The sequence below is a fragment of the Alexandromys fortis genome, unplaced genomic scaffold (genome assembly GCF_014885135.2).
Source record: "Alexandromys fortis isolate MF-2015 unplaced genomic scaffold, M_Fortis_MF-2015_v1.1 scaffold_29, whole genome shotgun sequence".
NCBI lineage: Eukaryota > Metazoa > Chordata > Mammalia > Rodentia > Cricetidae > Alexandromys > Alexandromys fortis.
The window spans coordinates 1,326,640-1,340,241 of record NW_026067891.1 but is presented as its reverse complement, the minus strand read 5'-3'; the positions used below and the strand labels follow the sequence as shown (position 1 = coordinate 1,340,241).

Genomic DNA, 13,602 nt, shown 5'->3' with positions numbered 1-13,602 from the left:
GCCCTAGATGCAAGCTGCCTGCTAGGTACACTTGGTGCCAGAGCAACACAGCCCCAGGGAGGCCTGAGGGTGATGCCCAGGAGCCGCTGGTATTCGCAGTGGAGGAAGGGTACACTCCTCAGGAGAGAGCTGGCCAACTCTGGAAATGCCCTCCAATGCGGCTCAGAGAAGAGTTCAAGTGTTAGCACAAGCCCTTAGCCTGGCCAGCCCAGGGGAACAGAACTCTGACTTGTCCCTCTGGCCACAGGCCAAGAGTCCCAGGGGCTCTGCTCCAAGTCCTGTCCATCCAGTGAGCACACGTTGGTCACACTGGCCAGCCAGGGTGTGTGACACAGGACTGTGCATTGCTTTGTTTGGCCCATCATGATGGCTAACAGAAACAAAACTGGAGTCCATTGCCAATCATTTGTACCTAATGTTAAGCTCTTAAAAGACAAGGGGATCCGAAGGCCACAGAGACACACCGAGGCCACTTTTCTTGCTGGACACCACACCCTCCAGCTAGCCACAATCAGCTCTCTGGATATCTCAGTGTAACAGACGTGTCCTCTCAGGACTTTACGATGGTTACTGAAAAGGGCAGCCCAGATTCCACCTGTCCCGGGAGTTCTCAAGTGGGCACCATTGGCCCTGCAGAGCTAGGACCCTTCCTCCCTATGGTCACACACCATGTGCCCCACCATTGTGGTTTACCAGTTCCAATAACTATATAGAGGTTAAAAAGCTGCAGGGCCGGTGTTCCTCGAAATCCCTGCAATGAAGGAGAACCCCAATATACAAATAAGGCAAACTAAAAGATGTACCTTGTTCAGGGTCCCCAGCGGTGAGAAGAGACAGTGATCATGAGAGGTTCGCCACATGGGGAGGGCTGGTCCTGGGGCAGCTCAGGGAGCCAGTGCTCAGTTAACCTCTGGGGCATTTGCAATGGAGAAGAGGATCCTGGTCCAAACTATGTGTCACACTCCTGGAAGATCTGGAGACACTGTCTACCATGAATGGACTCTGGGATCCAGCAAAGCATCAAAGAGGGCCAAGAAACACTGAGACTCCAAAAGCTCTCAGGGGACATTCTGACTAACTCCTGTGCACTAGTGGCTTCTGGTGGGAAGGTGAGGGGAGACAAGTCCTTGCCAGGATTGATGAAAATCAATAAGCTCAGGTGTCTGAGATGAAGGATGTCCTTGCAGTGAGGTGCCAGCCTCTAGAATTCCAGTCTTGCACACACAACTCAGCGGCTGTGTGCCTGGCTAGTTACTTCCCAGCCCTGGGTCCCGAATTCCTATTCTAAAATGGGATCAGTAGAGGAAGTAGTTCCTGGAGAGGAAAAGGAACCTAGATGGGAGAAAATATTCTCAAACCAAAGATCTGACGGGGGCGAAGGTGGGAAGGAAATAATAGCCAAAACATACAGAAAATCCTTCAACTCAACAGCTGAGGCATATGCCACCCCAAGTCAAAGGTCCAAGTAGACAGACGTTACAAGGCAAACAAGTGGCCAGCAGGTATGAAAAGACACCCCACATGACCAGTCACCAGGGACACGGCCACCTGAAGGCTCACTGCACATCTTACATGACATTATCCAAAAACAAAAGACACTAAGTGCTGGTGAGGGCGTGGAGCCTGGGATTCAGGAAGTTGCTGAGACTGTAAAATGGTATTACTGTTATCAGAACCACCTACCCAGCAATCCCATTACTTGGCATTTATCGCTCTCCACAAATTGAAATCAAAGAGATGTCTGCGCAGCCCTATTCACTGAGGATTAAGCGCAACAGCCAGGCTGTGGGAACAACCTCAACATCCATCCAAAGATGAGCGGATAGAGAGGTGTCTGAGTACACGGCGCAATACTACACAGCCTTAAAAAGGAGGATACCTGTCATTTGTGATGAGGCAGATGAACGTAGAGGACAATGGTAAGTGACGAAACTCAGCTGCCGGACAAATATAGAAGGGCGCCTCTCTATGAACTCTCAAAAATAGGCAAGCCAGAGAAAGCAGAGAGTGGTAGCTGCCAGGGACTAGGGAAGGGATGGAGGGAGGAAGAGCTGCCCAGTGGTCAGTTTCAGTTACTCAAGATGAGGATCTTCTATAGACCTGCTGCAGACACGGAGCCCACAGCTAATAGTGCTGTACTGTGAAGTCGAGTTTCTCAGGAGTATTCTTTCCTGCACTTCGAAACTCAAATTAATACCAATGACAATAAAGTGACAGCCTGGGGGTCTGCGAGAGTGCTGGGGCCTGCTCTGTATCCAGCTGGTGGTCATGACTTCATAAGCAGGCCTCAAATTTCATTATAAGGACACCAAAAAAAAAAAAAGTCAATTTTATTGTGTGGTAAGTAAAAATGAATAAAACACTGGCAATAAAGTACTTGTGGCTGCATCCGTCTTACCGGACCAGCACGGCTGTCAGTGATGGGCCTGGCTCAGTGCCAAAGAAGCATCAGCATTATATCCTCTTCCCCTTCCCCCCAAAAAAAGTGAAGACCCAGCCTCAAATGGGAGCAAGATGGGAGGCTGCAGGAGCTGCTGGGATGCCAGCAGCAGACACAGCTGCCAGGTGTGGTAGCCAGATGCAGCTGGTTTCAGTTTTCAGTTCTCAGGGCTGATGGTGGACTCCTCCGGTCCCCTCTGACCACTTGTCTGTTCTCTGAGAGCTGGATATTAAGGTCCTTTGTGCATTGTTAAAATCGGGTTATGTGGCATTCCAAATAGAAACACATTATTATGCACACATACACACCAGGCCTGCTGAGTTCACTTAATGATTAAGTTTAGCCACTGCCAGGTCTCTCATCTTGGGCAGGGTTCCCACTATCTGGATGAAGAACACAGCACATTGGGTCCATTGCAGTCAGTCCTTGCTTCCTGTCCAGCCGTGCTTCAGGCAGGTTCCTGGAGGGTGGCTGGTGTTCCTGGACAGGGAGTTTGTGCCATCAGAAGGAGCCTAGTGCTAGGGGCTCCTTGAGACACCCTCTTTGAGACCCAGAATTTCTGGTGGCCCATCTCCATGGCTGTGATACTGAGGTTCTGCGGGCAAGGTGCCTTTTGTAGATCTGCTTCCATGACCCTGCTCTCTCCTGCTTTCGCCAGGGGCCATGAATTTTTCAGAACGGATACACAGGCGTGCCGGAGGGCTGCCTCTCCTGTACTTTCCCCACATATATAACCAATGCAATTAGGTTAATAGACCTACAAGCACAAGTCGACAACAGATGATTAGGCTAATTACCCCCTCCTTAAAGGATCAATTAGGGCTGTGCTGCCCAAACTATATTCTGAGAAGCAGTGCCAGGCACTCAACAACGGGCTCCTTAGACTAGACGTCTGGCACAAACAAGGCTGAACCAGGACCCTGCTTAATTCCACGCAGGATTTCACGGAGGCTTTCGTATGGTGGCCAAGTGTTAGAGGGAGAGCACAGGCTGGAAGAACTGTGGGGTCCAGTCAGTGGCGTGGGGGCGGGGGAGGGCTGTCTGTAGACCTCAACGTGGCTCTAATCACCAAAGGACTCGTCAAAGCACAGGCTCAGAGTCGGGTTGGCACAGAGATCCTGTGTACCACCCCCCCCCCCCAAGCTTCCCGTGATGCTGTTGGTCTTTGGAGAGCATAACAGAAAGGACAGGTGACACACATCTGCAAACCACTACCTGAGGAGCTGAGGCAGGAGGATCTCAAATTCCAGGTCAGTGTGGGTAACTTAACAGGTCCTATCTCAAAATAAAAGGGGAGGCAGAATGGCTCAGTGGAAGAACATCAGCTAGCCCTGTGTTTCATGTCCAGCGGGGTGGTGGGGGCTGGGGAGACCTACTCTGAAACTGACTCTCTTTATTGGCCACTGTAGAAATAGAAAAACAGACTATTTAGGTCATGTAGTAGGACCAGAACTCTTCTCCCCAGTGTTGGCCCCCAGGGCTCCACCAATCCCTGCTCCCCTGAGGGCTCTAGCCCCCTTACCCGTGGCTCTTCTAACTTTGAGCAATCCTTCTTAGCTCCTGTTTGCACAGACGCACAGCTGGCTCTGTTCTGATTTCAAGCAATGCCCATGGTTAACCAGGGTCCTGGCTTACTGATTTAGAGGTGCAGGGCAAGCCTTAGTCAGAACGCCTTCCTCACAGATGGCCTGGGTGGAGAGACTTTTCCAGGCGAGCATGTGAACATAGATAGCTACTAGCCCAACATTTCCAGATGTCAACAGTGTGGGGACTTTAGCAAGATTGATTATAGAAGCTTCTGGAATCGGGTGTTGGAAAGAGTGCAAGAGGAAAGGGGGAAGAAAGGGGAGGATATGAGTGTCTCAAGATGGGCGCTGCTGGGTCGGGGTTCGTGAGGAGGAAGGAGACGCAGCCAATCAGAGGAGGATTTGCTTCTCTCTGAATTCAGGGACCAGGAAAGAACACACTTCCAGCCCACAGGACACAGGAGCTCCAGACACACACAGTTGTGTGGGGGCAGCTTCTGTAATCTGTTCAGGACCTCGGCTCTCGGCGGGCTCACTGTGATGGGATGACCGGGAAAGTCTTCAGGACCTGCCTTGCCTATGTGTGTTGGGCAGGATTTTCACTGAGTCATGCCCGTGGGACTCCAACAGTGCTCGACACTAGTACACGCTCAACAAACTCGAACGCCTGGCTTTTGCAGGCCATTCTACCTCTAGTCTGAATTTCCATTATAAACGTGCTGGGAAGTATGTGTTCCTGCTAGTCTCTAGTTCTTTCTGGGATGTGGGGGCAGACACGGAGGCATTCTTATTGCTTCCTAGGTTGGTAGTTAACTCTTTCCTCAGAGCATCAGGGGTGGCTGGGCTTAGCCTGTTAGGGAGTAAGGGAGTAAGGGACTTCAGTTTTGTGCGGGGGCCCGCTGGGAAAGCCATGTCAGGTACCAAGGAAAGCAGGCTTGATTCTCAGATCAACGGCACTCATTTGGGGGCTGAAAGTGGGATGCTGAAAAACTCAAGCCAACTTCAAGAGGGCCATGCTGGGGGTGTGGCTCAGTGGTGGAACACTTGCCTAGCACGTGCAAGGCCCTGGCGTCCACTCCCAGCACTGTAAACAAGAAAGAGGGGCAGGGGATCAAAGAAAAACGTTGCAAGGTCCACTCAAGAGTGCCCTAAGGGAGACCTTTGGAAAGCCAGAGTAAGCTGTGATGGAGGCCAAACCAAGTCACCACAGGCAAATGACTTGCGTTGTCACACAGGGTCACAAGGTTCAGAGGGGTCCCCATCCTGAAACTCCCTGTCCTTTCTCAATAGAGCTGAACTTTTGTTCTATACCGGACCCCACGAATCAGAATCCGATATCTGGGCTCTGCACTGCAGGACATCTCTCTTGCCCCGCAAGTGAGGCAGAACACACGTCCACCCCTCCAGAAGTGAGCGCATAGATAACCATGGGATGGGAGCAGCACCCTTAGATCATGGAGTTTCAACCTGGCCACCGTGTGAGAGCTGCCCATGGCATCTCTTCCCTGAAAGAGGAGCTCTGGAGAGGCAAGCAGCAAGTGCCACTAGCCAGCCGGAACTAGCGACAACACCCACGGACCTAGGTCACAAAGCCAGTTCTGTGAGTTCAATGATCAGTATCAGTAAAAAGCTTAACAGGAGCAAAGCAAACACAGTAATCATTTAATGCCCACAGTCCCTCCCCACTGCCTTCAGCCTCCTCCCTTAACCCCTAAAACTCACAAAAGGGCCCATTCAAGGATGAAGAGAGAGGGCCTTGGGATACCGTTCAGTGGTGGAGAGCTTGCTTAGCGTACACAAGGCCCTGGATTCCACCCTAAGCACCAAAGACAGGAAACAAGGATGCAGGATGCTCCACCAGCAGCTGGCATCCACATCACACTATTACCTACTGCACTCTAGACAAACTGGAGGTGGGTCATGCCCAGGGGCATCTCCAGCCGGGCACCATTCTAGACGCTGCAGACACCATCATGTGTAAACTGGACATCCATCCTTGCCCTCAGGAGATAGGATCCTGCTGAAGGGGATACTGCATACTAATTCACTAACTCCAGAGTGATGGGAGAGAACAGGTGCTCCAGGGAAAGGGCACGATCATAATGGCAGGCAGAAGCCAGAACTTCCTGGTGCGTGCTGTGCCCCACACCCACACTCATGTATGGATGCTGACCATACCCATTTCGTGGACAGGAAAACACACCCGAGCTAAGGCGCTGGTTTCCCCTTGGTTTTGAACTGGCAAGTGAAGGCTGTATTCTAACCACTCCATGGCCCTCTGGGTTCTCTGCTACGAAAAGATCTGACCAGGTGGTGGGCCTCCAAGATTCCTGTAGTGTCCCAGAGCTAAAGCTTCAGCTAACAGCCCAAACTCCAGTTCCAGCTTTATCTGTATACGTGCGAAACACTTCTGCCAGAGGAGTCTCCCTGTGCTTTAAAAGGAAGATTCATTTAATCCCAGCACCAAGGAGGCAGAGGTGGGAGGATCACTGTGAGTTCGAGGCCAGTCTGGTCTACAAATGCTAATTCCAGGACAGCAAGGGCTATAACACAGAGAAACCCTGTCTTAAAAGGGGATGGATGTCAAGTTGCTTGTACAGCGGGTGCTCCTGGAGCCTATATCACATACACACTCACTCACTCTCTCTCTCTTCTGGGAGTGCTACAAAGGCTGTGCCATGTGTCACCCATCTCCCAATGGTAGGACAAGTGGCAGGGGGCTAAACACAGGGATGACACTCAGCAAACCGATGATGGCCCTAGAGGTGGCGAGGTCTGTAGAATGGGGAGCCTTCCTCAGAGCGAGTCCTGGAGCACTGTTGTGTCAAAATGTGAAGAGGGCACATTTGCTGGGCACACGGCTTGCCCTGCACGAGGTGTTCATACTGTGGGCAACCCAAGCAAGCAAGAACTTTAAGTCCACATTGGTGGGGACTCCATGACAATGGTGGCATGTCCAGAAATCCCCAGGGCAGTAGAAGCTCAGAGCTGGGCTGTGTACTCTTTAAACATCAATGCTTTAATGTCACCTGGCTGGAGACAGGCAAAGCAGCCAAGACAAGAGCAAGAGGTAGCTGGCTCCAGGTTTTTTGTTTGTTTGTTTGCTTTTTCATCTCACCTTTCCCCCAAACTTCCAACTGGAACCCAGGTCTGCCCTTCTAGCACACAGGCAGGGGTTGAGAAAGTTGAAAAGAATCAAGAGACAAGGGCCGGGATTTCGTCACCAAACTCAAAATCCCTAGAATGTAATGAACTATGTGGAGACAGAGGAGGGTTGGGAACCTTTAGAGTCAGCTCTTGAAGGGAGGTTTGGGGGACCTGGGTGTGTCCGTCCCATGCCCTTCTTTCTAAAGGGACACACTATGGTATTGGGACTGCTCCTGAATGCTGCAGCAGGGCTCTCCAAACCCAAAGCTGACGTGTCTGGAAGCATTTTTCTGAGCCCAGGTAACCCCAGGGCTGCCTCAAAGGAGCAGGAAACTGGTTTGCCAGATGGTACCAGTGCCCAGGATGGGCTAAAAACCACGTCAGCTAGACAAGCAGTCTGAGGTCAATGTCCTCTCAAGACCTAGATCCCAGGTTGTCCATGTACTATGGTGTGACAGCAAACTTGGGCATTTTCTAGGCTGACTGTCACTCTGTTCTGTCTTCATGCACACCAGTAAGAGGGGAGGAGGGATACTGTGACAGATGGAGGAATAACCGTTTTCTAGCTCTGGAGAACACTCGTTCATTCGTGGATGTCCTATTTCTGAGTTCCAGCCTGCAGACTGGGTAAGGGGTGCCCCATAATCCCGGTCCTTCCAGGTGGGGACCTTATTTTTAGTACCAGTTTGCAAGAGGTGAAACCGATATATTTTGAGCGTACCCGGACACCTGCTGTGGCCAGCCATCTGAGTAGCGAGGGGCTGCACTCTAAGCCTTTGCTTCCAACATCTACAACATACAAAACAGCTGGGTGGAGGGGCAAGAGCCAGAATCCCGTTCCATCAAAGCATCCCACCAGCCCGGGGTATCTCGGTGCTTCTTATCTCAAGGGAATGTCTGGTGGGGAGGCCCTTCCCAGGCAGGCTTCCAGGAGGCCTGGCCCCGTACAATAGCATTCCAGGAGGCAGAGGACCCTACAAAGGCACATACTGTAGGGCCTGCAGAATGCCTGGCCCTTTTGCAGGGCCCCAGAACCCCAGCTGCCTCCTCTTCGCACACTGTTCCCAGCCAGGGCTGGGGGGACAGTTTTCCGTATCTGGAGGGCAGGGCATTCTGGGGCTCTGAAGAACCAAGCTACTCACAGCTGCTGCCAGACTGGATGGGGCTGCACCCGGGAGATCCAACGGGGCAAGACCAGGCGCCCTGCCCCACCTGTCACCCTAGGTGGGGTCCATTAGGGAGGGCTGGGGGAGAGAGCTTGAGGATGAAGTTGCTTTTATTTGGGAGTTGGGAGGAAATCTGGGGTCCAGGTTGGGGGAGGGGAATGCAAGCTGGAGACCCCGCGCTGCTCAAAGAGAATGCGTGGGCTTGCCCGAGCTGCACGGGGGAGGGGGGGGTATAGGGCTCCAAGCCCAGGAGAAGGCCGCGGTCCCCCAGGCCTGCCGAGGCGTGCACCGGGGTCGCGTTTGCACGCAGCGGGAATTGTCGCCGACTGCAGAGAGGGCCTGGGGACTGTGCCTCACTCACCTCCTGAAGTCAAAGGGCATCGTGCCGCCGAGCCGGTGGGAGCGTTGCAGGCCAGGCGGGCCGCAGCGCCGCGTGGGTCCTAGCCCGCTGCCAACGCCTCCTTGGCTGCCCCGCCCCCGCCAGCCGGCCCGACACTCGCCACTCGCCTCCCGCCGCCGGGAAGTGACGCTCCGCGCAGCCCATTGGGCGCCGCCGCCTCCCCCGGCCGCCCCTTCCGCCGCCCGGTTAAAGGGGCCCAAGGACCGGCGGGCTGGGGCGGGCTGGGGAGTGGGTTGGGGCCTAAACCCAATTCTCCCGTACTCATGTTTTGGTTCCTTTTGGCTTCAGATCTTCTTTCCTAGTCTTTGTGGGGCCTCAGGGCAAATCCCTCTGCCTCTAGCAGTGGTTTTTGTATTTGTAAAACAAAGCCATTGCTTTGTGAAGATCAGAGAGAACGCTACAAGTTAGGGTCCTTGAGGGGCGCTAGCTGTGGGTGAGGGCTTAAAACTGAGGGGTGTGCAAAATACTCCTGGGAAAGTCCACTGGGCATCCTTTGCCTGACCAGCCACTACCCTTTTCTCCATCTCCATATACCCTGGTCTTCCTAGGTATCAAAGGAAACGTTGGGATCCTGATTTAGTGAACAGCCTGGCTTCTAGTGAGAGCTTCTCCACCTGTTAGAATTGGGTTTAACTATCTGCTTTCATCATCTTCCGTGTGGGGTTGGTGCCAAGCAGTATTTGAGCATCTACCCACCGAAGTCAAGTCTGTGCAGGGTTATCCAGAGGCTCTGGCTGGGTTTGCACCGTTAGAAATGGCAGAGATCAGCTCCCTCAGCTTGCAGGGCCGGAGGAGAAGGGAGCAGAACTCCAAGCCTGCTGTGATTGGCTGATCTTAGTTGTCAACTCGACATATCTGGGAAGAGGGAATCTCAGTTGAAGAATTGCATCCATCACCTCCGCCTGTGGGCATGTCTGTGATGTTTTCTTGGTTCCTAATTGATGTAGGGAGGCCCAACCCTTTATGGGTGGCACCATTCCTAGACAGGTAAGCCTTGGATAAGAAAGCCAGGTGAATGGGAGCCGGGAGCTCGAGGCAACAGCCTTCCTTCCAGGTCCCTGCTTCAGTTTCTGCTTCATGGTTCCTGTCTTCAGTTACTGCCCTGCCTTCCCTTAGGGAAGGACTGGGGTATACATGTGTATGCCAAATAAACCCTCTGCTCCCAAGTTGCTTTGTTTGGAGTTTGCCACGGCAAAGAAAAAGCAAACTAAAACACTGATGTAGGGGAAATCTGACCAATGAACTTCCCCGGGTTCTGTTGCTAATGCCCATCTTCAAAGTTGTGGTGACCTAAGACAACAGCAATTCAGGGAGGAAAGCAGGGCCCAAGTTAAAAAAGCAGGACCTGTGGGCAGTTTCCTGATGTTAAAGCCAGATGGAAACAGCTGCTTAATTTCCTGAAGGATAAATGGGCAGTAAAAGCCAAGGTTGGAAATGCGGAAGCCGTGGTTCTCCAGCTCCTTCTTCTGACAACCCATATTCCACTCCCAGCCATTCATTCACTCCACAAGTGCCCTGTGCGCTTCTGGGAAATGAGACCATCTCAGCCTGGCCCAGAACCCGGGAGCAGCACAAAGAATCAAGGGGTAGTCAGTAACCTCTGGGGGCAGATAACCCCCAAGACAGAAGTTGCCTGTTGTATGCATTGATCTCATGTCTTCTCTTTTCAGAAGATGGTCCAGAGACTAACTACCTGGGCATCTCAGTGACCTTCCTCCTCCTTAGCCCAGACCTCCTAAAGCATCTCAGTTGTGCACTTTGGCGTGACCAAGGACAACAAATGCCCAGGGGAGTAAATAAAGATAGGATTGACTGGTGTTGATATTTTCTACCCAGAGAGAAAGCTCTCAACTTTTGATGGATACAAAGAAACTTGCAAGTTATAGCTTCCCTTGCAGCTATGTGACTGGGTTATTGAAATGTGTGTGGGAGGGGTAATATGGCTTTAAGAAGAGTGGGTGCAGCTGAGCTGTAGTGACACACACCTTTAATCCCAGCACTCTGGAGGCAGAGGTAGGTGGGTCTCTGAGTTTGAGGCCAGCCTGACTTACAGAGCAAGTTTCAGGTCAGCCAGGACTGTTGCACAGAAAAACCTATTTTGAAAAAACAAAAAAGAAAGAAAGAAAGGAATAATTGGTGCATGCTCTGTGTCCCTTTATCCAGATAGCTGCCTAGAATGTTGGACCATGAAATAGAAACTACAGAACAAAGCAATAAGACAGAAAGAACCCAGTTCTTGTCACTCAGTAATTCCATGGTATTCTACAAGATAGAAATAAGCGGCTGTCTTATTGGATCTACTATTTTGGCTTGCTGAACACTTACAATGGAACTTAATGGTAATACTGCTGCCCTGCCTAAATTACTTGACTGTTCAAATACTGCACAGAGAGGAGGCCAGTCCATGATTATCTAACATCCCATGATTTTCCTTGGGAGAACTTGGCACAACTCATGATTGGATTAACTAGCTAGTACCCACACCCCAAATTGGGTGGAAGCTTCCTGAAGGAGCTTGAATGGCCACCACTCTGTCCCACCATCCAGCCAGTGTTTCTATGTGGGTAGAGAGGCACATGTCTAGGGCAGAGCAGTCACAGGGTCTTTCCATAGGACAGAAAGGATGGGAGTGGAGTGACCATGTCACCAATAACCTCTGTGGAGACCTCTGAGGTTTGGAAGCAAAGTGGGTTGTCAATCCCATGTGTCAGTCCACCCAGGAGACAGTGAGAGGTGGATTAAAGGAAGTAAATCAGACCTGTGTCACAATATGTGGGAATGCTCTGGACCTCTTTCAACATGGCAGCAACTAGTAACAGTTGAGTTTTGGGAACTATGGATCTTGTGGTATCTTGTGGAGGTCAGCCTCCAATGGTCTTCATCCGGCAACAGCCCCGGGCCCTTAGACGATAGTCTCCTTCCACAGTGAATAGGTCCGGCTTATGTAACTCGACAGGATATTGCAGAAGGTGTGATTCCTGAGGCCAGGCTCCAAGAGGCATCACGTCTTCGTCAAGACTCTCTTGAATCACTTCTCTGGGGGAAGCCCCAGTGCCAGTCCCTAAGGAGGCTCAGGCATCATTCCCTTAGAGCAGTCCACACTGCACGCAGGCCTGAGGCCTCCTGCCACAGCCAGATGAGGACACCTTCTAGGAAGCCTGCTTAGCCCATGTCGTGCCTCAAAGCTGCAGCCTGGCCCACACTTGAGCTCCAGCGCCAGGGGTGTCCCTGAGCCAGAATTTCCCAACTAAACTGCTCCTAAATCCCGACCCCTAGAAACTTTATGATACCAAGTATTTAAGCAATCAAGAAACACACACTCAGGAGGTGATTGCTGAACAATCAGTCCATACAAAAGACTGTCCTTAAGGGAGAAGTTTCCCTGACCCCGCATGCTCTCTTCTACCCATCGCTGCCAGAAACATCACTGCTCGTTCTTTTAGGCAGCAATATTTGGGTTGGGTTTGTTTTCTGTAATAAGACACTAGTTCATGTTCCATAGGAGCGGTTGGTTCAACCTGATCTGGATGAAGAGAGATTAAAATACAATAGCCCTTTGTTGAACTCAGCAAGGACTTGAAGGAATTAGATCTCAGGAAAAAAAGGTCTCTGGAAATGTGGCTATTTTTTCTCACTTCATTTAAGGCCTCTAGCCAGTCTAAGGTGCTTGCTCATTCCTTGTGCGGTTGGTTATTCAGAGAGCCATGATGAAATTTTTTGTCATGTAGATCACCCCATTTATGGCAAGTCTCAAAGGTCCTGTTTCTACTGTTCTTTCAGTTCCTTTGGTCTTCTGGTGGCAGACTTCACTGTGACTGCGGAAATGGTGTTGTAGGTCCAGGCCCTCGCCAACTACTGCTTCCACAGAGGACCCACAGTGCCAGATGCCGACGGCTTGATTCTTCATCTTGGTCTTGCCACAGAAGGAGCAGGTGTATTTGGCATGCTGATTGATTCCAGTTTTCTTCACCGGTTTTCTAGTGGGAGGGACCATAGTGGGATCCGTATTTCCCCATGATCCCTGCCTTCTTGGTCGCTGGAACCAAAACCCAAGCCCGAAGAATGCTGTGATACATTTAAAAAAAAAAAAAACTTTTTATAGGCAATTAGGGGCCTGGAAGCATGTTAAATCAGGATTGCTTGCTATATTTGACTTTAGAATTTGAGACACCCAAACACAGGGCATTCTTCTTCCTACCTGTGTTCTGACTTCACTCTAGGGGGGCTGCATACAACAGTGAGTGGTACCAGGGCCAAGAGAAAGAAGTATGTTGCAGACCACAAAACCAGAAAGGTGGAGCCATCTAAACCCTTTGATAGCAGACATGGAGCTAGAGAGTTTGCGTTTAGCTCTGCTGTGTTTTAATCTTGCTTTGGCCCAGCATTTCCTCACTATATCCCATCCCTCCTTTGTCAGAATAGTAATGTATATTCCATCACTATATGTTGGAAGCATGTGATTTGCTTTGAAACAGTGTTGAGACTGTGAACGACTTTGGGGACTTGAAGTTGGACTAAATATCAGAGTTGTGCTATGATATTTCCATGTGCCTCTGGGGGACCAGGGAGTGGAATGAGGCAGTCTGAGTGGAAATAGCCCCAAATGTTCATATTTGAACTTGGTCCTTGGTGAAACTATTTGGGAAGAATTAGGAGGTGTGACTTTGCTGGAGGAGGTGTGCCACTGGGGTTAGGTTTTGAAACTTCAAAAGGCTTGAAACAATCCCACTTTTTCTGCCTCCTGCTTGTGGATCTGGATGTGAACTCTCAGACCTGGTGTGGTGGGACACGCCTTTATCTCAGCTCTAGAGACACAGAGCAAGTGGATCTCTCTGAGTTTAAGGCCAGCTTGATCTACATATTGAGTTCAAGCCAGGCAAGACTGTATAGGGAGACTCTGTCACAAACAAACAAAACAAAGCC

At 51.0% G+C, this 13,602-nt stretch overlaps 1 protein-coding gene and 1 pseudogene across 1 annotated transcript in view; both read right to left on the bottom strand.

Annotated features, from left to right (window-relative positions):
• The window catches only part of Ergic1 (endoplasmic reticulum-golgi intermediate compartment 1), a 99,837-nt gene extending 91,040 nt beyond the window's left edge, over positions 1-8,797 (bottom strand). Inside the window, exon 1 of the mRNA XM_050121060.1 lies at positions 8,641-8,797. Within this exon, the coding sequence (XP_049977017.1) occupies positions 8,641-8,660 (20 nt within the window). The 5' untranslated portion in view covers positions 8,661-8,797. The remainder of the gene's footprint in view (positions 1-8,640) is intronic.
• Positions 8,798-12,004: 3,207 nt separating this feature from the next.
• On the bottom strand, positions 12,005-13,596 carry LOC126488008 (60S ribosomal protein L37a-like; annotated as a pseudogene).
• Positions 13,597-13,602: the final 6 nt, after the last annotated feature.